General features: G+C 43.4%; 1 protein-coding gene across 2 annotated transcripts in view; it reads left to right on the plus strand.

The window, feature by feature from the left end:
* The window catches only part of RASAL1 (RAS protein activator like 1), a 658,663-nt gene that overhangs the window by 614,356 nt on the left and 17,731 nt on the right, over nt 1-26,576 (plus strand). For both annotated transcript variants that reach the window (XM_069214557.1, XM_069214558.1), the window contains one exon: nt 17,994-18,073. In XM_069214557.1, the coding sequence (XP_069070658.1) occupies nt 17,994-18,073 (80 nt within the window). The remainder of the gene's footprint in view (nt 1-17,993; nt 18,074-26,576) is intronic.

A 26,576-nucleotide genomic window follows, 5' to 3' on the forward strand; every position in this document is an offset into this window, starting at 1 on the left:
TCAACTTCATGAAAACATATTGCAAAAAGGAGCTGAAACCTTCAAAACTGACATAAGAAATAGCACATCCCTTCGGCAAAACTATGTCTACATATATGGCACAATAAAATTGCATGTCCAGTAAGGGAAAATCTTCTGGGCTTATCTCCATCAAACAAAATGCTGACTTGATGTTGCACTTTGATGGATTAAATCCAGATCTGTGATGGGGGGTGAATGTTTGATTGATTCTGCATTCCGTCCATCATTTGTGTTTGTTTGCTTTTGTCGCCCTAAGTGCGCCGGGTATTGCCAGACATGGGTCCTGTGCTCACTATGCCACTGGATTCAGGCTAGCCTGGCTGATGAAGGGTGATATCCTAAAACCGGTCCCAGGATGCTTGTTTCCAGTCCAGAGAGGACCTGGCCTGGCAGCTCGGCTGGACTGTTCCCATGGGGAACAGGGTCAAGACTGATTTGCATATGGCTGGGTCCAAACTGGGGTGGCATGGTGAGCAAAATAATTGATTGATTAAACCCACATCTGTGTCTGGGGGTGAATATTTGTGTTTGTTTGCTTTTGTTGATGTTTCACTTCACCAGCTGTGCCCCCGACCACACTCCCTCACCAACATGATGGCATCATTTACTGAGGCATAGACCACCCTGGTATCCCCCGTAGCTATGAAGTCATTTACCGATGCACCTTTATGACAGGACAAATGATGTATCAAACTGTAGTCCCCTTCCTGTTTCTTAGGTACCAAGCCCAAAGAAGATATGATTGAGTCAGATAAAGGCCAGTCGTAAAAGAGGCCCACAATCCTGCCTTCCTTGAACTCCTTCTGCAATTTAGCTGCCACAACATACAGTATTTATTCGGCTGATGGCAAGTTGTCAGTCCTCCTACGACCTCTTGGCCCTTGATAACCTACACGAAAATCCTCCTGAAAACCCCATCCCAACCTCAATGCCACCTCTGTATCCAGGTATAGTACCAGCCACAGAAGTAAAGCCTCCAAATTAATTGGCGTAGGACCCCTTTGGACCAATAGGGTCCTGTTGTCCCCTACCCCTACCCGCTTTTCACTGTTCAGATGGACTGGCCAATGTGAAACATTGTGTTATGGAATGTTGACCCCTGCATTTGGAGCACTCATGTTTAAGTTTGCAAGGCTTTCTGGTGCAAAATCCCCTGGTAAAGTTCCAGCATGTCACACACAAAATAGGACAAGGAGGAAATGGCTGATGCTCTCAGACAAAATCAGAGCTCCGTCTTGGTGGGATCCAACGCTGGGTTCTTTAAGAATGTCCTCACCCACTCATCGTGGCATGCTCCATCATCTGGCTTTGCTTCAAGATCCCTGCAAAAGACAACAACAGCGATAAAGCAGGGTAGATCCCGAGGAGTATGTTTTGTTTAACTCCTTTCCTTATTGCTCCATTCCTGACGTTGACTTTCACAGGGATGTTGAAGCAAAGCCCAATAATGAATCATGCCACAATGAGTGGGTGAGGGCATTCTTAAAGAACCCAGCATTGTTTCCCACTAAGGTGGAGCTCCACTTTTGTCTGTGAGCATCAGACATTTCCTCCTTGTCCTATTTTGTGTCTAATGGTCAAAGTATTTAGGGAGGATGGACAAGGAGTTGCACCTCTCTCTCCCCTCTTTAATGAGTTTGTAAAGTTCCAACATGCCCCTGAAGTACCCCTGTGGCAACATTCCTTGACACGTTACCCGCTCCCTGTTGAGTGGGACACAGCTGAAAAAACGTATATATAATGGGCAGGCCACTCCCTATATGTGTGGAAGTCGTAGATTGGGACATCCACTGCATCCATAACTCAGAGTCCACATCACCCAAAGGCTTGTAAGGTTTCACGCTGACCCTGGCTTGGAATTCCTCATCATAACTAAGCCAAGTAAAACCCCCAAAGTGCATTTGTGCTTTCCTAATAATGTCCATGTACTTGAATAAAGCTATCGCTGTGTCTGGGTACTTCTCACAGTAAACGTTGGCATATATAAAAAATGCCGACATGCAGTTCTTCATATTAATGGGTCTCCATGCTAGCACCCACTCTTCTTCCTTTGACCCTTCCTTAGGCTGAATGTCCCTGTGTAAAAGATTGGACACACCCACATACATGTATTTTCATATCTTGTTCTTCGTTTGTTCCAATAGGTGAGACCCTAGCGGCATGGCCAGCCCCATATAGGGTAATTGCTTCCTATGCCCACCCCACTTCTTGGTCTTCTCACTTTCCTCATCCCCTGCCTTTATGGAATCCATCTGGACCCCTGCACTTTCTTCCACTTTTTTGTTGCCAGTCTCTTTCCATGCCTCTCCCGCTCCTTTAATCACCCCATCCCAACGTCATTGGATTTGCATGACTTCATAACAGTATCACCGGTCTATGTATTCCACATAGACCACCAGTTCTTCTTACGTAACAGTAGGCAGACGGCATTCTTCCTCCATCGAGTGGTTCCTGTGCACATCTGCTTCTGCTACCCAGGGGTGTCTCCATCGTCGCACTTGATTTCTGTAAGAGACCAACTCCCACGGCCATTGTCACACCACTCCCAGAGCCTACCGTTATCATTATGACCTTTCTCATTGTCATCACTCAATTCACCATCCCCACTCATCACCCCCTTCCTCATAATTCAACTCCAAATCATACACACATGCTCTCACGTCAGGCATAGCTCGTTCCACCACTCTGCCCTCTTGAGAATTGAGCTGTCGATAACCCCCTTATTTCTACAGGCCAATGTCCAGGGGGCCGTCATGCTCTCTCACAGATGTCGTCATCCGTCTGCCAACCTCGCATGCTGGCTTTGGCTCTCTGCCCACCAGGCAGCTCCAGCTAGGCAGTTCTCCACTGCCACCAAGCCCACAAACCTCATCAGCTCCTTCTGCCTGTCCACCCTCTACATCCTCTTCCAGGGCCCACAGCCAATGTCCTCCTGAGCCCTGCCAACCTGCCACAACCCTAGTCCCATTGCTAGCTGGTGCCCCTTTTGCCTTCTTCACCTGATCTGCCTGGTCCGGCCCCAGGACCCTGGCTCTGCATAGGCACTCCCAAAGGGCTTTGGTATCTACAACCACCCTACGCTGTTCCCTAATCCTGGCCTCCAAATCCAAGACCTGCCACCTGCTGAACTTCCCGCTCCCTAGTCTTACCTGTCTGTCACCCCCATCAACTCATCATTAGTGTGCACTGAGTCCCAACTCAGTGCACCCAGACCAACATCAGCACTGACTTCCCTTTGACCCCCCGTACCAAGGCCTACCTCTGAAACCAGCCTTGGCTCACTTTTGTTGTCCCCAGTCTGCTTCCCTTTGCCCCCTAAGCTGGAAGCCTGTGCCCCAGCCCGTGTCTGCCCCCCCAGCTGCTTTCACTGAAAGATCCAAAGGTACCCTCCACAGGTACCCCAGGTGTCCCCATGGCCAAAGCTCCAGTGGCAGTACTATCACTAGCATGCCCCTTACTAGGTCCCACCTGCCTCAGACTCAGTGTGCACGCTTCTGCCTGGGGCCTCATGTAATATGTGGCTAGGGAGGATCTTATGCCTTCCTTCCACGGACTTGTTAAAATCCCCAGGGGAAATGCTCCTGCCCTTGCCCTTCCCTTTGCCTTTGGTGTAGTGCAGGCCGTGACCGCGGCCGCCACACTGCTCGACGTGGTCTGCATCGGACCCAGCATCCATAAGCAGGCCTGATTCAAAACTCCAGTCCTGAGCAGGTCGGCACGCCCAGCCTCACCCAGCTTGCGCAAAGCCGCCCGCACGGCTTCCGTGTCTTGCTGGCCTGACATGCCAAATCAAGGAGTGAAAACGCCATGAACCAAAGAAAAACATCCCTGCTGGTGGCCCTTGTAAGAGAAGGAAGAGGTCGTAACTTCCTCTCCTGACTCCTTATTAATGCCTTGATTCCCACCATGCCCCACCCCATCCATCCTGTCCCTCATTGTACCCCACTCACGAAGATTCCAAGGCTAAGACTAGTCTGCGACTAGCTTCTCCCAAGACCTTCCATTAAAGGTTATGGAAGACGAGGTGCAGCAACATGCAAGTAATGGTTCCAGAAACTGAAACAGTTAGGGATATGGGCAGTTGCAGATTTGATTAGCCTATTTGTCCAAATTTCTATTTTTTTCATAAATTATGACCTTAGCAGAGGCCTACAATGTCATCAACAATTATAAGTAAGAACAGCACAAAAAACTTTAATAAAAAATATATAATACAAAAAAAAACTATATTTCATCTAGGCTCATTTCCTATTAAAATATTGGTCAAAAAGACTTTAAAAAACCCATAAAACATAGAAACAGATCTCCTTGTTAGACGGGTTCCTGAATAAGTGCATCAAAGCCTGATGTGTGTCTGTATTGTCTATTCATAATAGGATATAAGGCCCGTATTTATACTTTTTTTGCGCTGCATTTGCGTCATTTTTTGACACAAAAGTGGCACAAACTTGGAAAATTCAGTTATGTTTTGTAAGTTTGCACCACTTTTGCATCAAAAAATGACGCAAATGCGGCGCAAAAAAATTATAAATATGGGCCTAAGTATCTTAATTGAAATTCTCTTTAAGCAGGACATATATGCAGCACGTGAAACGTTGTTTTCTTGCTTATTTGACAAATGTACAAAGAATGGACTTTTAAGGGTTATTAAACTGTCTTACCCTTATTTATTTTTAGAGGAACATACCCTAAACGAAGTGACATAATAAATCATCTTACATTGTGCGAGATTCTATAGGAAAGGTAAAGTTGTAATGGACCAAAGGAGATTTTAGAGCATACTGAGTTGTACAGTTTAAAATATACAGAGTGGCCACCGTCCAGCAAATGGCACAGACATTCTGAATAGGTTCTGAGAAATAATCGGATGTGCTGAGCATAACCATACTAACATCAAAATACTCCACAGCTCTGTTGAAATTGCTCTTAAACTTTGTGTAGTTACACAATTTGTGAGACAGCTCTTCCATAAAAAGTGATCTTAGAGACGATCTGGGTGCATGCAACAGTTTATACCCCCATCTAAATATATTAACGAAGGCCTGAATTTAAAGTTCCAATCAAAATCTTTCCTTCATAAATGTTTAATCATTAGCATTACTCAATAGGGTTATATTCTTAAACATAAAGTAATACGGGAGGGATCTTAATTTTGTTAAATTTGGATTACTTGTTCAAAATGCCTTCTCCCAGTGGAATCGTAAATATGATGCAATGGATTTGCTTGGCCTAACTCTTTATTGTTCAAGTTAGCAAAGTGCAGGTTATAATTTGATTTGCTGGAAAAAAAATCTACTGAAGTAGGGATATTAGTTTACTATTTCCAATGTTTCAACTCTCTTTTTCCCCACTAAAAACTACGATTTTTTTCTTATTTATGTTGTTCTTTAAAAATGTTTTCTAACATAATTATGCAATTTATCCTTGTTTTTTTTGCAGACCTATTGAGGTCTGGTCGAACAAAAATATATTGGCCCCATTCATGAAGGCATACAAATATTTTGATCCTAGTTTTGAGGGACAGTTCTTGTTAACTATGACAGACCGTTTTGCTCTAAATCCAGATAGTATGTGCTTCCTGGCACATGCGGTCCCCCTCCCCTTCTTTAGAAATTGGGCCCCAGAGGGAAGGTCCTTGGGGCCTTAAATGGCTTGGGCATGGAGGTGCGGAGCTTCGGCTTCCAGGGGTGGGGTACCTGGGGCGAAATAGAGGCACAGGGAGAGGGGTTGCATGCCCCTGTCCCTTTGATGTGAATTCAGCCCCTGGTAATGGGGTCCCCAGGCCCAAAGGAGGCTCAGGGATGGGGGACCCACTCACACCCCCTCCTCAATTTTTAAAAAATGAAGCTCCTCGGACCCTGGCCCACCCCGTCCACAAGGGCTAGGGTGCAGGTTATTCCCTGCCCTGCTTCCTATGTGTTTTTTGTTTTTCAAAACAAACTCTGCACGTGGGACTAAGTCCCCAAGTTCTGTAATGGCTGCCTGCAACATTTTTTCTTATGTTGTGGGTAGCCAATCACAGCACTGGCTCCCACTGGAGCCTTACTCCCAGTGTACTGATTTGGACCAAGGAAAAAAAAAACCTTCGACCAATCAGAACGCTCAATTTTCATAAATTGGGTTTGAAAAACTCTCAGAGTCCTTCAAACTCAAATGTCTAGATATACAAATATTTTGGATCCTTAAATTCACAAAAACTAGTGAACGAATTCACACTAATCACAGAAAGCACACTTTCTGGATCAAGATGTAGCTTTCTGACAAATTTGGTGGTGTTCTGTTAAGCAGTTTTTGAAATATTGTGTTGCAAAAAGGTTTATGGAAATGCATGGAGATTTTGTGTTTTGGCACCCCACCCCCTTTTTCTCGACCTCCGCTTGGCAGATCACCCCGAAACTTTCCATGAAGAAACTAATCGAAAAAAAGCACTTTTTAAAAAAGATTTGTGAAGGTTCATCCAACAGCGACAAAGTTACTAGCAAACATTAAAAGGTAGTTAATATGGAAACACAGACCTAACCAGAACTATCCAGTGGCAATCAACACTTATATATGCTATGCACATGTCAGACTGCCATCTTTTGGTTCACTCTTGGCAGTGTTGTCAGGGGGTTGTAGGTGCAGAAAAGTACATGTTTAAAATCAATTACTTTTCACAGAGGCCAAAGTAATGAAATCATGTAATGTACTTAAGTGAAACAAATTGTAATTGTAAATTGTATTTATATAATGCTTACTACCCCAGATGAAGCATCAAATTGCTTTTTGACAAGAAGCACACTATGCCGGAACCCAAAAGGGTTAGTGGTGGATTAGTATAGGGAAATATGAGTTAATTTAAGTGGTGAAATTGTCAGTCTGTTAGTTGGAATAAATAGGATAATAGAGGGATGAAAGAGGGAAGAGTTTTTGAAAGTGTTATTTGGGACATCATAGTAGTAAGATGAGGTTTGGGATGAGTACAAAGGAGAGATTGAGGAGGGAAGAGTTTATAGAAAGGGATTAGGGAGGTAATAGTAGTAAAGTGAGGTTTGGGATGAGTCAAAGGATGGATACATGAGGGAAGAATTTAGAAAGGGATGTTTGGGAGATCGCAGTAGTGAACTGAGGTTTGGGGTGAGACAGGAGGGAAGAGTCTAGAAAGGGTTATTTTGGTGATCATAGTGGTAGAATGAGGTTTGGGATGAGTCAGAGTGGAGTTAGAGGATATATTAATATAGGCATACGGTGAGACAGGGTAGTTAGTGCATTGGAGAGAGTGAACGTTTTTTTTCTCTATTCCACTGTATGAGTAAAGTAATACATATACAGATACATGACAACATAGAAAGGGTTTTTATATATATATATATAAGGAAAATAATATATTGATATTTAAAGTTATATTGTATAAACTCAGTCTTTCAAGTGTTGTTCTACTTTAAGCTAATTTATTTGTGTATTTTTAGAACGCAATTCTTTTAATAACACTTTTTCAAATATTTTCCTAACTATTTCAGTAATGAAGCACTTGTACATAAGTTATGATAATATTTACACACTGTGATAAATACAACAGAGACCCATAAGCAACTAGCCAGACATGCAGACAACTCACATAACAACTATGCAATGACCTATAAACATGTTAAGCTTAGAATTTTATATATATATATATATATATATATATATATATATATATATATGCACCATAACAAAAATATATATTTTTGTTAAGCAGACCTAAAGAATATCTATATATTTCAAAAAACATAATTATTAGACATACTTGTACAAATAAACACATACATTTATATGTATACATATAATCAAATTATACTTATTTACATACACAGGGATTATGCTGTACATTAGTGTTTGGGTATGGTGGTTATGTACAAAACAGCTAACTCTTGAGTAGTCTTCTGAAGATAAGATAGTTATTTGTGGATCTTTTATTGTAGTTAATGAGTGTTGTACGTGGCTGAGTTTTGAGTGATGGCAGGTTGGGATTTGAGATGTGAAACAATGTTTCTATGAAGGTGGGTCATTGTGTGAGGCAGAACAGGGCCACGCATATCTTTGGATGAGACATGTCTGAATGGCTCATCCGACTGATTGCACGGGTGAGTGATGTTTAAAATGGCTGAGATGAGTGAATGGTGTGAGAAAGTTGGACAGTGAGTGGCTGCAGCTCATTGCTGGTGTGAGTAAAAGAAAGTGATTGTGACTATTGTTGCTGGTGGGTGGCGTGGATGACTGGTGTTGCGAATTTCTGGGAATGAATGACGCACGTAGCTGAAGGAGAGTGATTTGATTAAAAGGAGTTGAACGTTTTGCGGTAACAAGCAAGTGCTAAATAGAGTACTTCAGAGGAGTGGTGTAATGACTTAGTAGGAAAGTGACAGAGACAAATAGCTACTGGACATGAGTGCAGTGAAAGTGGTTTTGTGAATGGTCAAGGGATACTTATGTCAGAGTAATGTGGTTAGTGGTAAAGTTAGTGGTTGAGATGAGAGGTAGTGTGTAAAATAGAAAAAGGTTAGTTAGACAAATTATCGTGTGTTTGTGTGATGGTGTCAGTGGTTTGTGCCGAAAGTAAGTACTGTTGCAAGTGCAGAAGGCAGGTGAGTGACAGGTGCTGTGAGTGGTGCTGCCAGTGAGTGTCTGTCATGTTCCTAAGGGAGTACTGGCATTCGATACGACTGAATGTGTGTTTGAGGTGTCAGTGAACGAGTGATGGAGGCAACTGAATTAATGTATGTGACAAATCAGCGCAGCTTGTACTTTGGCTCTCGGGGCCAAGCAGAGCCCCTTACTTGCGTCGACTAGGTTTCTCAGCTTTAGTTACTATTACTAAACTTGATACGACCAAATGATCTTTTACCGTTTTCACAGTGACTGGATCCAAAACCTTTAGTGTAAAAATCCTCATGCCAGAACTTGCTAAATTGCAGGTCAATATGTGTGACTTGGTTGTAGCCTTGAATTGGTATACATTAGTGTTGTAGCCAAAATATTGCGGACAGAACTATTGAAAAGTAAGATCATAGAGGAAAGTATAGATTTATTAATCTGAACTCCACATTTACACATTTTGAGGATATATATATATATATATATATATATATATGGTACATATACTGTATGTGGAGTCATGCATAGAAAAGCTACTTACCTGTTAATATTTTTGTACTCAATATATTGGTTCCAATATTGAGGTGTAACTCATTCAGTACTTATGCCGTGTCTCATTTCTGTCTCAGTGCAGGAATGTTGTAACAAAGCTCAATATTTTTCTTAGTGAAACACCTTGCACTGCTCATGTTGTAACACATGGGCTTTCCTTGTGCTGTAGAACTGCAACTGCCAGCCTTTGAAGACTTGCATGTAGCTGGACCCCCAACTGATAGGAACATAAAGTTGTGTTCCGTGCGTATGGATTCAGATTTCAGCCACTTTGCCAAATTTAAGGAAGCATTCCTACTCTAATTAAGTGCTACACAGTTGAACTGCTGGAAGTAGCACAAGTTCTTCCAGAATCCCATGCATAATGGGTAAAGGAGTGGCAGAGGAAATTGGGCCGGGGCAAAGAATGTGAAGTCTGGAATTTAACTTATACATTAAAAAAACACGGCTGCTCTCAAAAACAAAAAAACTGATCGGGTTTACTTAATTGGTCATAGACAGAGCGCACTGCAAATAATCTTACAATGTTAAAGTACCTACTGTAGACTTCTTTGTACACCCTGCACAATCCAGGGTATTGTGCTTAATTTGAGCCGGTGGTTACAGAAGGGGCCCAACAGCCCCCAGTTTTGGGGACCAGCACTTATTTTTCCTCACCAGACTTTCACCCAGTGTAAGACACGGAAAACACACAACGGGTAAATAACGAGCAAGAGAAAGACAGAAAAATGTTGACAAGGGGAGGAAGCAGAGCCTGCAAGAGTGGAGTAAAGGGGAAGGGTGTGTCTCATGGTGGAGTTAAGAGCCATGAGGTGGAATCAAGAATAGGCAGCACTGGTTTGTGGCAGGCCAAAGTTCAGTAGCACCAGCGGCTGACTTCTAAGGAAAACTTTGTGCCCGGCACTTATCATTTTACAAATTAATCTCTGTAGGGGTGTAACAGTGGTGAGATACACTTGCAGGAAAGATCTATTATCCAGTTGCTGGAGAGAGCGGAATACTAACAGGTTCGACTCATAATAAAATAACATTGAGGGTTAGTGCACCTGCTGCAAAGAACGTCATGTAACTTGGAGATCACAGATTTGAATTTATGTTACAGAGATCATTCTGTTACCTACAAGTTACACTTCTTGTAGTACGGCTTTGTGTGTTACAAACCCGGACCAAGAAGCTGCAGGCACTCTGCAAGGCATAGCTTTAGAACCTCACTGTTGTTATTCTGATTCTAAAAAGGATAATTTTGGATAGCAATAAACACTTATTAGAAAGTGTGTTAAATGGTCATTAATTTAGTTATTCCTACAGACAAATACCCCTAATGTTACAGTGCATGCATACCTATAACAAAAGAGCTTTGCAAAGTCAGAAACCTACCTTCAAATAATAGTTTATTTCATAAGCACTTTGGAAGTGACAAGGCGAGTGTCTATTTCCTCAATGGCATTGACATTAAGGAATTAAGCTTCAGCTGGCTCCCAGGCATGACGTATCTCAAACAAAGGCCTGCCAATGGCCTTTAAGTGAGACTTTTATGTTTGGCCAGCTGGGCCTGCAAATACGAGACTTCCCGTACCCAACTGCAGGTTGTTGCTGCATTATGCAAAGTAGGCAGCGCGTGGGCGCGTAGGGCTCAGCAAATTACACTGGGAGGCACTGGGCACATTTCACTGTGCTGGCCCATATTCACATCTGTCCCAATAATAGTTGCCAGGTCTAGGATCCTACTGGATCCCTTCTCCCTCTGCTTAGTTTATTATCACAGGAAGAGCAATGTTTCTATTAAAGAAACAAAAGCAATTTTCAATACTCACCCCAGTTCCAAGTCATAGTATCAAGGTAAAAAATATTGACCTGCAGATTTATTAACAGCCACCATATCATCAAGGTAAGCATACATTTAGGGGCATATTTATGAAAAGCGGCGCTGCAGCTAGTGAAGCGCCACATTTCTTGCGCCCCCTTAGCACCACCCTAACACCACCATTTGTGCACTGTAGTTAATATGCGGCACACCATGGCGGTAGTTAGGGAACTAGCATCAGAATTGTTTATGCTAGTTCAGCACTTTTCAGGATTGGCATAAAAAATTGTGACGCTAATCCTGCAAAGCACCCAGAGGCCCATAGAAACCAACGGGAGCCTCCTTTTAACGCCTGCTCTGAGCAGGTGTTAAAAATCCTGGAAAAAATTACACAAAGAAATCTTTTAGATTTCTTTGCGTCATGTTTTTCACACACACCCCCGCCACCCCTCAATTGGGAGAAAGCCCCCTTTGCATACATTATGTCTGGCGCAGGCATAATGTGACACAACGGGTTAATATGGCGCAGTGATTTTGGCCTCATTGGGCCACATTAGCGTGAAAAAGAAATGAGGCAACAGGGGCTCCTAAATATGCCCCCTAGTATTCTAACTCTGTCTCTGATATACATACAAGTCGCCACCCTCACACCATATACTCTGGCTCTCATTCCATGCTTAAGTCCATTTTTCTAATTCAGGGTTAGATAGCTTTTGTGTTACAGGGGTCCACAGAAAAACCTCATCCATGTGGTCCAGAAAGAAGGTCTTTTATCTTCTTAGAAATAAATACAGAAGTGCATTTTGAGCTTTTGATGGACCTCCATAACTGTGTTCAGTTAGTCCACCTGCTCTTGGATGTTGTCTCTTATATTGTCACAACTAATGGCTTTTATTTATCCAGTCCAGTGAAATCGCTGTGCCAAATGTCCACTTAGAATCCAGCTTCTGAGGCAGTGTTCATGTCTTTCTTTCCAGCACTTCTTCATTAAAAGTTTTAACCACTGTACTCGCAGTACCTCCCATGAACAGGATTACTTACTTTAATTTTTTTGAGATTATGAGCGCCAAATTGATTTGGAATTTATTGCTGAGCCTTCCTAGTATGACCTTGGCTTGCTGTCAGCCCCAGGCGCTCTTTAAGCAGTGGACTTCAAACACATTCTCAACAAAGAACTTACCGGCTTCTTTACTGAATGGAATATAGAATTTTGATATTGCCACTGTTGCATTGGTATTTCCTGAGGTTTGACAGTGGGCATCTTTGCTTGACACTTAAAAAGGGATTTAGCGGGAAATCCAGGTCACAAGAGTCTATCACGGACTCCGTTGCATCACTCATCCTCGACGCAAGCAACTATTTCTGAGAGACTTAAACTTCCACTTGGAAGACCCGCCAACCCTAATGAAAAACCACGTGAAGGCCTCAGAAACCTGGGCGTTACCTCCAAAGTTAAAGGACCTACCCACGCCACTGTAACCCTCCTGGATCCCGTTTTCACCTCATTGACAACATCCTTGTAGAAGAACTCATACCAGTCACCTGGATCGACCATGCCCTTGTCCTATTCTGCATTCCTGACCCACCACAATGTACAGAAACCACAGCCAGAACAGCTTGCTGAAACTGGAACAACATCCTAGACAAGGACTGGAACAAATCTCTCAACTCCCTCTGACCCAAACACAGCAACAGGCCATCAAGAATTTCAACAAATGGATAACTTCCTTTCCCAGCTCCCTCATCGCCCTCAAAAACAGCAAGTCAGCAAGATCCAGATCCTGAACCTCCTGCTACAATGAAGGACTTAGGTTGACTAAACATCACTGCAAACAACTGGAGCACAGATGGAGATCTAGCCACAACAACACAGAAAGAAACACTTTCAAATCTGCCCTGAGATGCTACCACCAACTAATCCAGTCCACCAAACATACCACGCCGACGGACCATATCAATGCCAGCACCAACAAAAGCAAAGAAATCTTCACCATTGTAAAAGATTTCACCTCTTCTGGTGTCGCCTCCAACTCAAACACCTCTTCAGAGGACCTATGCAACAATCTCTCAATTCTTCAGCAGCATATGCACCACCATATACAGCAGCTTCAACAAACAACCGGATCCAACAGACCACGCTAAATGGCTGCTGATGTCATTCAAACAACGTACACTTACCAAATGGTCCACCATCATTCAAGATGAAACTGCCACCACTATCATGTTCATCCACTCTGGGGCTATATTTGACCCGTACCCCCACCAGGCTTGTGCCATGGGTCTCTAACCCATCAGTGAAGTACCCATGCTGATCCCGAACACCTTTATCTCCTGAGTGACCTTCCCAGATGCCTGGAGACATGCAGCAGTCCTTCCCTTGCTGAAGGAGCCCTCCCCAGGCCCCTCCATCCTCTCCAACTACATGCCAATCTCCCTGCTAAACTACCTGACTAAGGTTTTAGAGAAAATGATCAACAGAGGACAAACCGATCATCTCAACAAGCACCAACTCCTATACACCACTCATTCTGGGTTTAGACCCGACCACAGCACGGAAACCACCCTCAGTACTGCCACAGATGACATTTGCATGATCCTGTACAGAAGAGAACAGTAGCTCTCATCCTCCTGGATCTTTCTGCTGTGTTGGACCCGGACTTCCACTGCATCTTCATCCAACCGCTACATAAAATCAGAATTCAAGAACCTGCTTTCTGCTAGATCTGCTCCTTCTTCACTTGTAGGACCTAGACAGTCATCCTGGCACCCTTCAGTTTGAGCGCCTGCAAACTCATCTGTGAAATCCTGCAAGGATCCTCCCTCTTCAATACTTACATAATCCCTTGAGTCAATGGTTCACTCCTTTCCAAAAAGAACAATCTCACGGTCAGTGGAGGCCCAAAATGGACAAAAAAATAAAAATGTTGGTGCCTGTTTGTTTCATCCTTCTGTTCACCACAGTCAAATAATATTGCAGGAATATGGGCATGAGAGGCCGGACCAGTTTTGGTGGTGACTACACCTTCAGTATCAGCATTAAAGCGTTCACCCTACACTGGAAGTTAGACACTCCTTCCCAAGAACAGGCACAGACCACCCTTCCAAGTATCAGTTACCAGGCTTGGCAAAAGTTGAGCTTCATTAGCTTTCAAACAACATGTGTACCCAAAACAACTTTAGAGGCCTTATCATGCCCAACAATTACTCAATTAAGAGCCAACAACACCCAGAAGGGTACTGTTTCAGAAAACGACATTTAAGTAAACATGCAATCATGCATGTCATGCAATCAATATGTCAAAATGTAATACATGTCTATGCCCTTTAATGAGGCTTATGGTGACAATGGATAATCTAATGCCTCTGTCCCTTATTGAGTGAGGGAAGCCCTGGTTTCTGTTTTACATAGCATTTTACGATCAGAACTATAGCTGGAGAGCCACACGTGGTGAAATTCTCTCATGCCCCAGGAACATCTGAGGTGTTTTTAAGCATTTATAATAAAAAAACCTAGGAGTTGTACATATAGTGCACAAGATGGCCTTTGGCTTTGGCCAGGGTCTGCCATGCCATTATTATGTTCTGTGATAGTACTATGGAGGGAATGATTGTACCGCTTGTTCTTTCTCCTATTCTTCTTTAAAGTGAAAGTACAAAATATGCATTTTCAAGAGCTCTAGGAACATGGCAAATTAAAGGATTGGTTCACATGGTAATTGGTGGTAATCAGGAAGTTCACGCCTAGGCAGATTTCATGTTGTAGCTGAAAAAGCAGTTTTTGTCCCTTTATCTTTGTGAACTTCAACCCTATACTTCTCCAACTGGAATTGTGAAAAAAGTATTGGGCTTCACAAATTATTTGGGCCAAAGAGTTGTCATTGACCCCTTCAAACATATCATTTCTATCTCCAAGTGCATTTAGAAGGACCTGTAGGGAAACCACATACTCCTCTACAGTGATCCTAGGTTAATAATTGGTGTAGCTTAAAGAAGATACAAGGTCCACCAGCATTAACACTCACTAGCTCTAACTGTCTCTTGAGCTCTGTAGATCTGGTTTTAAACATTCTGACGAAAGATGAAGACTGTCCTTGGAGATAGGCTAAAACATAGTAAGCAAGTTCTGACTGTGAAGAACTGTGTTCTATTTGAGAGTGAGTAAACCTCCATCCTTCCTGCCTTAGTTGGTGATAGCATATTCTCTATAATGTTCTATGTTTCTAAAGTGGCTGCTTTCCAAATCTTGAGAGTGATCTACTTACCACTTGACCATGTATATAGTGTGACTAGCTATCTGTGGCAACATCCCCACAGGCTACCTGTCAGCAAAAAGCCCATCCTCTACTGTGATGTGGAGACCACAGCACCATGAGCACAATGTGATATGGTGGCCACTGCACCATGCCTACATTTTGGCCTGCCACAGCAGCATCAACCCCAGGGTCTACACAGCTTTTCATATCACTTGTTACACAATTCGACACATCAGTCATTTATCAATTTGCATATACTGATGAGCTGACCACAGCAATATTATTGTGATGTCACCTACTGCCCACAGCACCGTGCTCACAGTCCAATCTGCTTCCCAGGGCCATCTTCACAGTCTCACATTCCAACTACTGATCCACCCCAAGAGTCTCAGCATCCTACCATGACACCACACCCATACTATCCCTTCTTTTTGGCCACCATCCACTCAAAATGTATTAAGTAGATTCATAAAATGCTGCGTATTAAATAATAGTCACTTGAGGGTGTACACTAAAAACAAAAAGTCTAGATGAGGCACAAGTGGTCAGTTAAAGTGCAGCTTGGTGAGCTGGATTCTGTGACTGGCAGTTTTCAATCATGACCTTTACTCTGCATGACAATCAGTCAAAGGTGCCTTTTTTGCTCCGTTTTTAGGCCCTTTCTGAACTGCATGTCTTGCTGTGGTACAGGGTTATGTCTGTTTCACATCGATGGATTTCCATGGATCTGCGTCTTGGTTTAAGGCTCCTATGGTTTCATGTTTTTCTCAAGTGAGCTGTCAATGGTCAAAAGTATCAGGTTGTCCCATTGTGGGGTGTTGCTTCCTGTATGTAAACTGCACCCTTGCTCCAACAGACTGTGTGCTCAGTTCAGGGAACTATACGTTTTATCCTTGCATATGCTGGAAACCATTAGATAGACTTGCCTATCATAAGTCTATCTCCAGTCTTTCGCCGGTCACAAACTACCCAAAAGCCACCCTTCATGCTAATGCACTGTACCACATGATGATTGGCATGGCACAACACCATCTTTACACTGATCTGTTGACTACAACACAATCCGTATACTCTGATCAGTTTCCAGTGCACTGTTATACTGGAATTTACTTGCACAGTAATTTACTTGCTCAGCATCTTTCTCACAGTACTATCAGTCAGTCCTTGCACCATCACCACGGGCACCTGTATCCCCATTGTGTGACCTGTCTGCCATTAAACAATCAGTATTCTCTTGATGCTAACCATAATGTAATTTCACTGCCACTCTATCGTGAAAGCCACAAACTATGCCCACCAAGACACAGGGTCATATGGATTAAAAGAGTGGCTGCAGAAAGTGGTCCAAATTGCACGCAGACATTTTGCGACTAGTCTTACATTTTCCAATGTGATGTATGTACTAATAGGTCTCATTGCAAAATCTCAAATGACCAAGAGTCGCAGAACGACCTACCTAATGAATATGAAGTACCCAGGTGCTTTTTGCGAGCCACTCTGTAATTGGCCTGCAAGGAACAACAGACTACTAACGCTGTGTTTGAATTCACAAACGGGAAACTTTTCAAACTTTTCCTTAAAGAAACTAGTGATGCTTTAAAAAAAAAGTTTCCAATGTGGGAAAACATTAGAGGGAGTAGGCAGTAGTCCCAAGGACCATTGCCTGCAACGTCACAGACTACTTACACCATCTAGCAAATAAAAACATATATTTCGCAGTCACAAATCCTGTTAGTTTGCAAATAATGGGGTTTGTGATGGCAAAATGGCTTTGTACATCTGACCCTAAATTATTACTATCAGATATACAATAATCAGCTAACCCAGAATGGTCACAATTTATGAAAACTCGAGGGGACCAGTGCGCATGACAACACAAATCAATTAGATGCATTGTTGCAGTGATTGGCAAACGTCAGACTGAATACCCATTTTTGTGGTCAGGACTCAAGCTGTCAAATAAGGTCAAGTTTGTTGATCCTACCCACTAGCCGACCAAGGCAAACCCCATCGTATTTTCCTTAACCTGCTGCATCAAGTGGATTTTTGCTTACAAATGAGAGGTCTACAGCAGGACGCACGAAGTATGACCCCAAAAACAAATGTACTAACATCATGGGAACTGATAAATCTTTAACAAGTGCTATGAGGTAACCAGGAGGTGGCATACCAGCCCCTTACAAAACTCATGTAATAACTAAATAAAGCAGACCATGCCTGAAACAAGATAATGGTAATAGTCTCACCTGCTTGCCACAATAGCACCCACCACACCTGGAGTCCAATCTGATTGTTGTAGGATTTTGCTCATGGTCACCCTCACATGCTTGCTATAGGATTTCCTCAACTCGTGGATTTCTGAAATTGTTACTAACTTGTTAATCCTCAGTACTGCAAGATCGAGCTGATGGCCTGGCCTGTCCATCTTCAAAGTACATTATCTGGTCTCACGTTCTCCCTATCTCTCTCTCTTTCGTTATCTCTTTCTCTCTCACACATTCTCACTTTCTCTCACCCTATCTCTTTCTCTCTCTTTCAGTGCTAGGCTGGTGTCTCTCTAGATAGGAGACTGGATTTGGGGGAAGAGGGGTTGGTTTTCACCTCTGTGCTTGTTTATATGGGGGGGTGCTAGGAACTGCAGAATCACTTTGTATGAATGTTTTCCTCCACCAAGATAATCTTCACCTTACACACAAGATCTCTTCTACTCATTGAAGCTTCACCACATTTTATCTTTTTCTCTCTAGGAAAAAGTACATTGAGTTTTCCGACCCTGGGACGCCGACCGAAGAGGAGGCTTCTGGGCAGAGCAATAGCCATTGGCAGGGTATGACCCCTTTACTCTTAGTTACATGTTCGTTAATTTCTGCCAACATGGACATGCCTATATTAAAATCGTCTGTGCCAGCAGGCTAGGAGTTCAAGGTCTACTTGGCGGCTCTAGCTTTGTGGGAATTAGTAGACTCATCTAAAGGCTATTCATCCTCGGCTATCAAGTGCTTGTTTGGGGTTTGGAGGAGGACAGAATACATTTAATAGCACAACATCAGTGTAGACATCACTTTGGATAGAGGACATTACGGGCCAGATGTATCAAAGATTTTTACATTCGCAAACGGTGCGAATTGCAAAGTTCCACTGTTTGCGAATGCAAAAATGCAATTAGAATGTATGAAAGGAATTCGCAGTGCAATTTCAAGGAATTGCTAAAATAACGATTCCCTGAAATTGCAAATTGAGATTCCCTAAATAGATGATCGCAAATAGGGAATACCTATTTGCGATTACAACTGCACATGTAACATGCATTTCCTAAATGCGAATTTGGCATTTAAAAAATGCAATTACCACAAATTGAAGTTTGGTGGTAAGCATGTGCAATTTTTAAAAATGCCTTAAAAATGCATTTTTAAAACTGACATGTAGCGCACACATGCCCCTAGGGCATGTGTGCCCTTTACATGTCCACAAATATTTTTTTGGGGTTCATCAAAGGGGGCCTTAGGCCCCCAGCACCCCGTAATTTGCATTACCTAATTTGCGAACTCCTAACAGGAATTTGCAAATTAGGAAATGCAAAACCATTTGCACCAATGGGCCTAGGGATGAATGGAGTCCCATTCTCTAATTGCGATACGGGATTTTAAAGAAATCGCAATTACCGAATCGCAATTTTCATACATCCCATTTTGCATTTCTTAAATAGCGATTTCTTAAAAATCGCTATTTAAGGAATGCAAACTGGGAGCTTGATACATCTGGCCCTACATCTTTTGATTCCCTGTGTATTCACATCACTACTTTACAACATCACTGCAAGACTCAAACATTCCTACCAACGCTGTATCACATCCCCCCCAGACCTATCCAGTCTTGTTTATGAGTGACTCTTACATCCAATGGTAATCCCCAAATACATCCCGGCCCAAAAGGGCACATTGCATGCCTTTGACACTTAAACAGGCTGGGTGGAAATTAACAGGACAAGATCACAGTATTGAGATAACCCCCAACAACCAGCAGGCAACACCTTGCATTTCTGAGACATTCAACAGCAAAAAGCAGCCTTGAAAAAAGTGCATACTGTGCTATTCAAAAACAGCGCAACTTAACTTAAGAGTTCTAGAACTGAAAGGACATGTGTCTTTGAACCAGTCCCCAGCACAAATATTCTACACAGCAAATCCTGTTGTGGAGATAAAAGGTCATGTGCATTTGAACATTCGCACACCATATATAACCTACATAGTAAATTCCCGAACATCAACTCCCCCAGTGCACATAGCCCTTGTGTGTCAATCTGCTTCTCAGCGAGTTACGTAGCCCTAGGGGTGATAGACTCTGTATTGCTGTCACAGCCCCTGGAGACATTCGTTCATAAATATGGAAAGCTGTGCGGCTGTGCCATTTCCATGATCAATCTGTTTTTGCCCGTGTACCAGTTTCCAAAATAGGCGAAAGACTCTGTGTCCATGTGACAATCCTCAGACCTATCAAACCCAAGAAAGGCTTTGTATCATTGTACCACCAACTTCTGTAATCGAGAGCCAATCCCATAAATGGTCATAAACTGTGTATTTCCCCGAGTTATCAGGCCCTTGAGTTGAAAGCGTTGCAACTATATGCTAGAATACTCAATGGGTTGAAATAATCTTCATCTCTGTGCAGATCTTATCACTCATCAGCTTTAGAGGTGGAAGGCTCCGGGTGCTTGGGTGAAATCTCTAAATCACAAGCTCCAGAGATGCTTGATATCCTTGTACCAGTCTGCAGAACTATCACCCCCACATGTGAATGCTCTCTGTTCCTATGCCAAGCTCCTAAAACATCTGCTCATGAAATGAAAGGGCTGCTATGATTGTGCTATTTCCCTACACCAGGAACTCTAGAGATGAGTGGATTTGTACCTCGGTGCGCACCCTTGTAGAGGGAAAAACCCCTGCGTATCTGTGCAAAGTTCCTCTGTGAGAACATTCTAATCAATTCATTCATACATGCCCTGCATCTCCCTCCCAACACCCGGGAATACCCAGCGACAAAAGGCTCAGTATCCTTTTCCAATTCCCTGAATAATCGAAGCGTAGATGCGAGAGGTTCCTCAGGTTCTCACTAGAATGTGGAGATGAAAGTTTCTACATCCTTATGCCAGTTGTCTGAACAAAGAAGCTCCTGAGCTGATAGGTTTTCTTTCCCTGTGACAATCATCTGCACAATCAAACAAGAGAGGGGAAAGGCTCTGCCTCCCTGTACCAAACTCCTGAATCTTCAGTCTGCAGACCGGAAGTGCACATCTTTGTATCCCTGTGTTCTTACAATGGATCTTCAACCCTTTAAGTAAAAGGCTCCCTGACACTGTGCTAAACACATAAATGTTCCAAATGATTATATTTTTCACTGTTTAATACAGTACCTTTTAGCTACAGTAAAATCAAATGTTTTAAATCTAGCTTTAGGTATTGTGGATGGCCATGGTCGTGTTCCTAAGTACGGATTTCAGTGATAATTAACGTTGGGGAAAGTGTAAAATTTATTTTGCACACATTAAGACAAGGCACAATGTGTCTCGAACAAGTGAGGAGCAAGGAGATAAGGGTAATCAAAGTGTCCAGGCAGTAGCTAGCGAACACTCAAACTCCCTGAGGATTCAGAAAAAAATACTCTGTGATCTGTATAGGGTTTCACAGCAGCATTTTCTCTATGCATTCACATTTTAAAATGTATGATCTTTCTCCGCTGTGATAGTTTAATTGAGTCTCGTCATAGAAAAAGGCACAGTTTATTTTAAAAGGAAGCACATTGATTAGTACCCCGAGGCTAATCAAATGAACTCAGTTGAAGAAATTGAGTTACCATCTACTCTGAAAGGGAAGAAACACAAATGAATTAAATGCGTTACATTGCTGTTTATACTAGAAATGAGCTACTGACATAATGACTGAAAACTAGAGAGACGAGTTACTTAGTTACTAGTTTGACTGTTAATGTGTTCCTCCTCTGTGATTCTTTTTCTGGATTACCAGGTTTTTTTCTTTATTTCCATGGAATCATTTTCTAACCGATTGTCACATGCGTACGACTGACAAATACTCTCTTAATGGAACAAGAGGGTTTCAATTTTGTTTTGCTGGTGTTTAACACTAGTAAGTTCTTGTCTATCCATACTTTCACAGTCTGAAAATGTCCACTGAAGAGATGTGAATTCTTTCCTAAGTCCCCGGTAATTGAAAAAGAAACTGTGCAGTAGGAGTATGGAGTCCAAATACCTTGTTATTTTTCCAAAATAGATGAACAAGCATTGGAATAGCTGATTAGTCTCACCTTTCCCAAGCTTTTGGCTTTCCCAGTGTTAGTTACCAATGTTCAACAACATCAGCAAAAAAGGGCAAAAAGGTAAAGAAAAATAGCATTCCCAGTTTCCTGACATATACATATCCATTTGTCAAGATGCATGCACACATATGCGGCATGATGCTGCAGCAGCCATTTTTGTTTTACTAATAATTCACCATTGCAAGACAGTGAAAGCCCGTCCTAGAGTGGTAAACTAAAAACAAAATGTCCAACAATGCATAAAAAGGGGCATCTCAGCAGCAATTTGCAGCTACTGGGCCACCCCAAAAAAATTAAACAGGACAAGAGGGACGTGATGGGTGATCAGCGGAGGATGAGGGAGCAACAGAACGTTGTCACATAGCACGGTAGTGTGCAAGGATAGACAGGAGAGAAAAGGAAGAGCGGCAGGAATACAAAGAAAAAGAAGGCAGAGTGGGACTGAGAGCTCTTCCACAGACACTTTTACCTCAAAAATATATATGCGCTGCGTTAGGGATGTCCACTCCCCAAACTACTGGGTTCAAACCTTGGAGGGATTGTTGCAAGCAAATGTCTGTGACAGATCCCCATCAGGTTTGTCTGTAGTGTTTGGGGTCGAGCCATGATTCTAAGGCCTACAGTGACTGCATGTCAATGAACCTGCAGGCCATATGGGACAGCAAATCAAGGGCAATGTCATTCCTCTCGATCTCACGCCTGGAGGCCTCGACTTAAGAGCTGATCCCGCATCTCATCACAGCACAACCCAAGTTTCTGAGGCTGTCTGCAGTTCTGCAGCAGATGCAGGAGTTATGCAAGGCCACTGTCTGACTCTTCGTATACATTTCGACTCCTTCTGGTGCACCTGCAGGGCCCAAGGAGCCAGGAGGCCTTTAATCTCGAATACTGCTGGTGAGTTTACTCTCTGCTGCAATTGAATCCTTCGAAAACACAGATGGCCCTCCGCCAGCTCCTCCATGGACTCTGCCTCTGGCTTCACGATCCACGCTGGGTCCTAGAGCTTCGGTGCTGATGCCAACTCATCAAAGCTGGAGGGTAAAGTGCCCATTGTGGTCTACAGCTCAGCCAGTACTGCTACAACCTCGACCGAGGCTGCAGCATACATTCCATAAACTACATTCCCTCTTTGGAACCGATTCTGACAATGATTATGACTTAGGTGATGAATTTGGTTAACCCTGCCATGAGGAGAATTGGTGTGATAACTTTAAAAAAGCCAGTACTTCCTTCGCAGTGGACATGTGGAAGGCAGAAAAAGTTCTCAACCTCCAACTAACTCCCTTTCTTGGTCAAAACCAATGTTGTGACAAATGTCCTCTAGCGAGAACAAACCACCACTGAGCTCCTGCTCCCTTTTAATGAGGTACTCACAGATACTCTCTTAGAGGCCTAACATTGCACTGGCCCTCAGTAAATTGCCAAATCATGAGATGCCATTGCCCTACTCCAGGCAACCCCTCATATTTGTTCCAGCACCATTCACCGCAGAGCACAGTGGTGCAGGCAGTCAGACAAACCCACACATTTTCCAACCACTCCACCTAAAGAGTGTAGACTTTTGGGAAGAGTGTGTTTTCTTCCACTGGTTTGGCCCTCAGGTCCTTTAATGCCAGTTGCCTCCTGGGCTACTATTTCCATGCTCTTAGGGATTCAGTGGGCCAAGTCCTCCTGGGCGTCCCAGAAGAGCGGCAGGGCAACCTAAATGTTAGGAGCAAGAGCCCTCACACATCCAATCGGATGTCATGCTTCAGCATCGGGGATGCTCCTCGTCAGACTGGCGCTGCAATGTCTGACAGGCTCCCCACAAACGGGGGCTCTTTGCCAGAGATCTTTTATAGTGACTGCCATAATGAGGTATGTGGCAGACACTGCCGACCTACAGACACACACAAAAAATGAGCAGGAGAGGGAAAGTATAAAATTGGCTCAAAACCTAGAACATCATCATGCATTTATTCTATCAACACAAGGTCTTGGCCAAGGTTAAAACAAGAGGAAAGTGACAATTGAGAAATCATGCTCAATCACTCTCTAAATCAAGATGCAGACGAAGGGCAGGAAATTATCATACACCCTCTAATCATGAGTCAACATGTTTTGAGTCTCAAGGGTCCATAAGGATCCATTGATGCTTCATCAGGACCAAAACTCAAAACTTCTCCTATGTTAAACACACAGATAACAATATATCTCCATAGTCAGTCAACTAAGGATCAGACACTTACTTAAGCAAACTGTACATCAGGTTAATCTAACAATAAAGGTCGCCCGTCCCAAATTTGGAAAACGGCTCCTTAGGTATACACATGCCTAGGACTGGTGCAAATGAGTTTAGCAGCCAGTCCTGAACTCAGGACCTACCCGCTGGCAGTGTTCCTGCTGCTTATGTTTGGAACAGTGTACTCTGTTTTATAGACTAATTATACTCGGGAGACTGTACACTGGACCATTAATCTCCCTGTCCCTCCTCTTGTAGTATATGTCCCAGAAGAGCTTCAGACTGTCTTAACACAAGTTATACGGGACAGTTGTGATGCAGCCAACTTCACAATTTCCATCAGGAATCACCATTCCCCATCACGCCTGGCTGTGGTCACCATGTTTTTCTGGCGATGTCCAGTCATCCCTTATGGACATGCCCTTTGTCAGGACTCGCCAGTTTGGGGACAATACAGATGCCACAATAAAGCGGTTTAAAGAGAGTTGGGCCACAGCACGCCCTCTAGGCTTATCTGTCTCACCTCACCCACTGCTTCAGCCCTACTCTTTGTTTCATAGTTTTGGCAGAGGTACCCCATAACAACAGATTATTTAGACCCAGCCAGGAGGCCCCCAGTTTCACGGCTGGGTCTGTGGCACCCTCCGACAGTCAAAGATCAGCATGCCACTATGCTCACTCCACTCCCCTTCTCCTCCTTCTTGCCCAGCAGTCCTAAGCTCTACCTCCAAACCCCTTTAGCATGCCCTTAGTGGAGCATACCCACCTGGTTGGAGGCAAGATCCAACGATTCTTGCCAGGATTGGAGACCATAACATCAGACAAGTGGGTCCTGCAGATAGTCGGGAGGGGAACTCCTTACCCTTCATTTCCACTCTTTTACACATTAAACCATCCGCAGAACAACTGACCGAGAACCATCTGTCCATCTTAGTGCCCCTCAAAGGAGAGACCAGGACATTCAGGCTATGATTCTGATATTCAGCCTCTGTCCTGGATTTCAGTGACTTCGACTCTGAGGCTGCTGAGACTGATGACCTTCTGCATCCTGCTGGTCAAGCATGCCAGGTGGTATATGCAGGCTTTGCTGTGCGTTCTGAGATCTAAGTGGGCCCAACATAAAGGAGACAATTCCAACCTTATCGAGATTTCGGAAGTGACATTGAAAGGTCTGCAGTGGTGGTGAGTGGACTGCGATTGGGTCAGCAGCAGATCCCTCTCCCTACTTCACCCACAGTTGACAGAGGATATCATAGCCTTACTTATGGTTTGTGGCAAGTACAAGGGAGCAGTGAAGATCAGAGGTCTGTGGTCTCTGGCTGAGGGCCAGAGCCATATCAGTCTCCTGGAGCTGTGGGCCATCCGCTTGGCATTGAAAGCCTTTCTTCCATCAAGGGGAGGCTTTTACAGGTGCTTATGGATAAAAACACCATCATGTGTTATTGCAACAAGGAGGGTGGATTGGGGCCCATGAGCCAGGAGCTTCTATGCCTCTGGACATGGCTGAACCATCAAGGGATTTTCCTGGTGGTGAACCACCTGGCACGCTGTATGAATAACAGGGCGGAGGATCTCAGCCGGCCATGCCTAGCAGATTATGAGTGGCATCCAGAGAGGGCACACAGTCCGTGCTTGCCACTGCTGAGAATGCACAATGTCTATTGTTCTGTGCATTGCAGTTTCAAAGGTGTCTCATGCTGGGGGACATGTTCCAGCTAAAGTGGAACCCTGGACTCCTGCATGTCTTCCCACTGGTAACCCTTCTGCTATGAGTTCGACGGGCCCACATCAGCCTGGTAATTCTGGATTGGGCATGGATAGTATACTATTCAGAGCTCTTGGGCTTAACCATCTGTCCTCTGATCAAGCTGCCCCTACAGGAGGACCTGCTGCTGCAGCAAAAGTGCAGAGTTCTCCACCCCGGCCTTCACAATCTGCACCTTCATGAACGGAGACTGAGTTGCAACAGCTGAACACATTTACAATCTCCTCTGGAGATTGTTGATGTCATCTTGGCAGCTAGGTTTCCTGTTTCAAAAAATGTATATGTCTGTCATTAGAATACATTTGTGGTTTGGTGTGGCACACGCCATATTGACCCCCTCCAAGCCAAGTTATCTGATGATCGGTTTGTTTTGTCTGTTGCCCGGCAATGCTTTGCTTTGCACATAGTTAAAAGGTACCTTTTGGCTACTTTGGTCTTTTTAGAGTTGCCAGACCAGGCCTCATTATTTATATTACTGTTTGTGATGTGTTTTTTTTTAAAAGCCTACAACATTTGTTCACTTTGTCTCCTAATGTCATGCCACAGTGGGACCTTAACTTGGTCCTCACATTTCTGATGTGCCTACCCTTTAAACCACTTCCCAGCTGCTCTTTGTGGCTTCTTACCATCAAGACAGTGTTCCTCATTGCCATGAAATTGGTGCTGCCAGCGAGTGATCTGTAGGCTCTTTACACTGAGGTGTAGCTTAAGGGGGGATGTTCAAGGTTTTAAACCCCCTAATAAGTGTATTTTCTGTTAAATAGTTGTGTACAGGTGTTTTCAGTCAGGCACAGTGAGATGTCTGTCGGATTTCACCAGTTAAATTGTTACATACACACAGAAAAAAACACACTCTCTCCCTTTCTGTCTTTAAAGTTGTCAAAAATGTTGGTTATTTTACAAAATATTGTTTTTTTCTCTCCTAGCACTCTACCAATCCACATTCCTCTCCCTTTCCTCGGCTCCTCAAGCAACTCTCATGCACCCTGCTTGTTGTACTATGTATTTTAACAA

Source organism: Pleurodeles waltl, chromosome 11, assembly GCF_031143425.1.
Source record: "Pleurodeles waltl isolate 20211129_DDA chromosome 11, aPleWal1.hap1.20221129, whole genome shotgun sequence".
Classification (NCBI taxonomy): Eukaryota; Metazoa; Chordata; class Amphibia; order Caudata; family Salamandridae; genus Pleurodeles; species Pleurodeles waltl.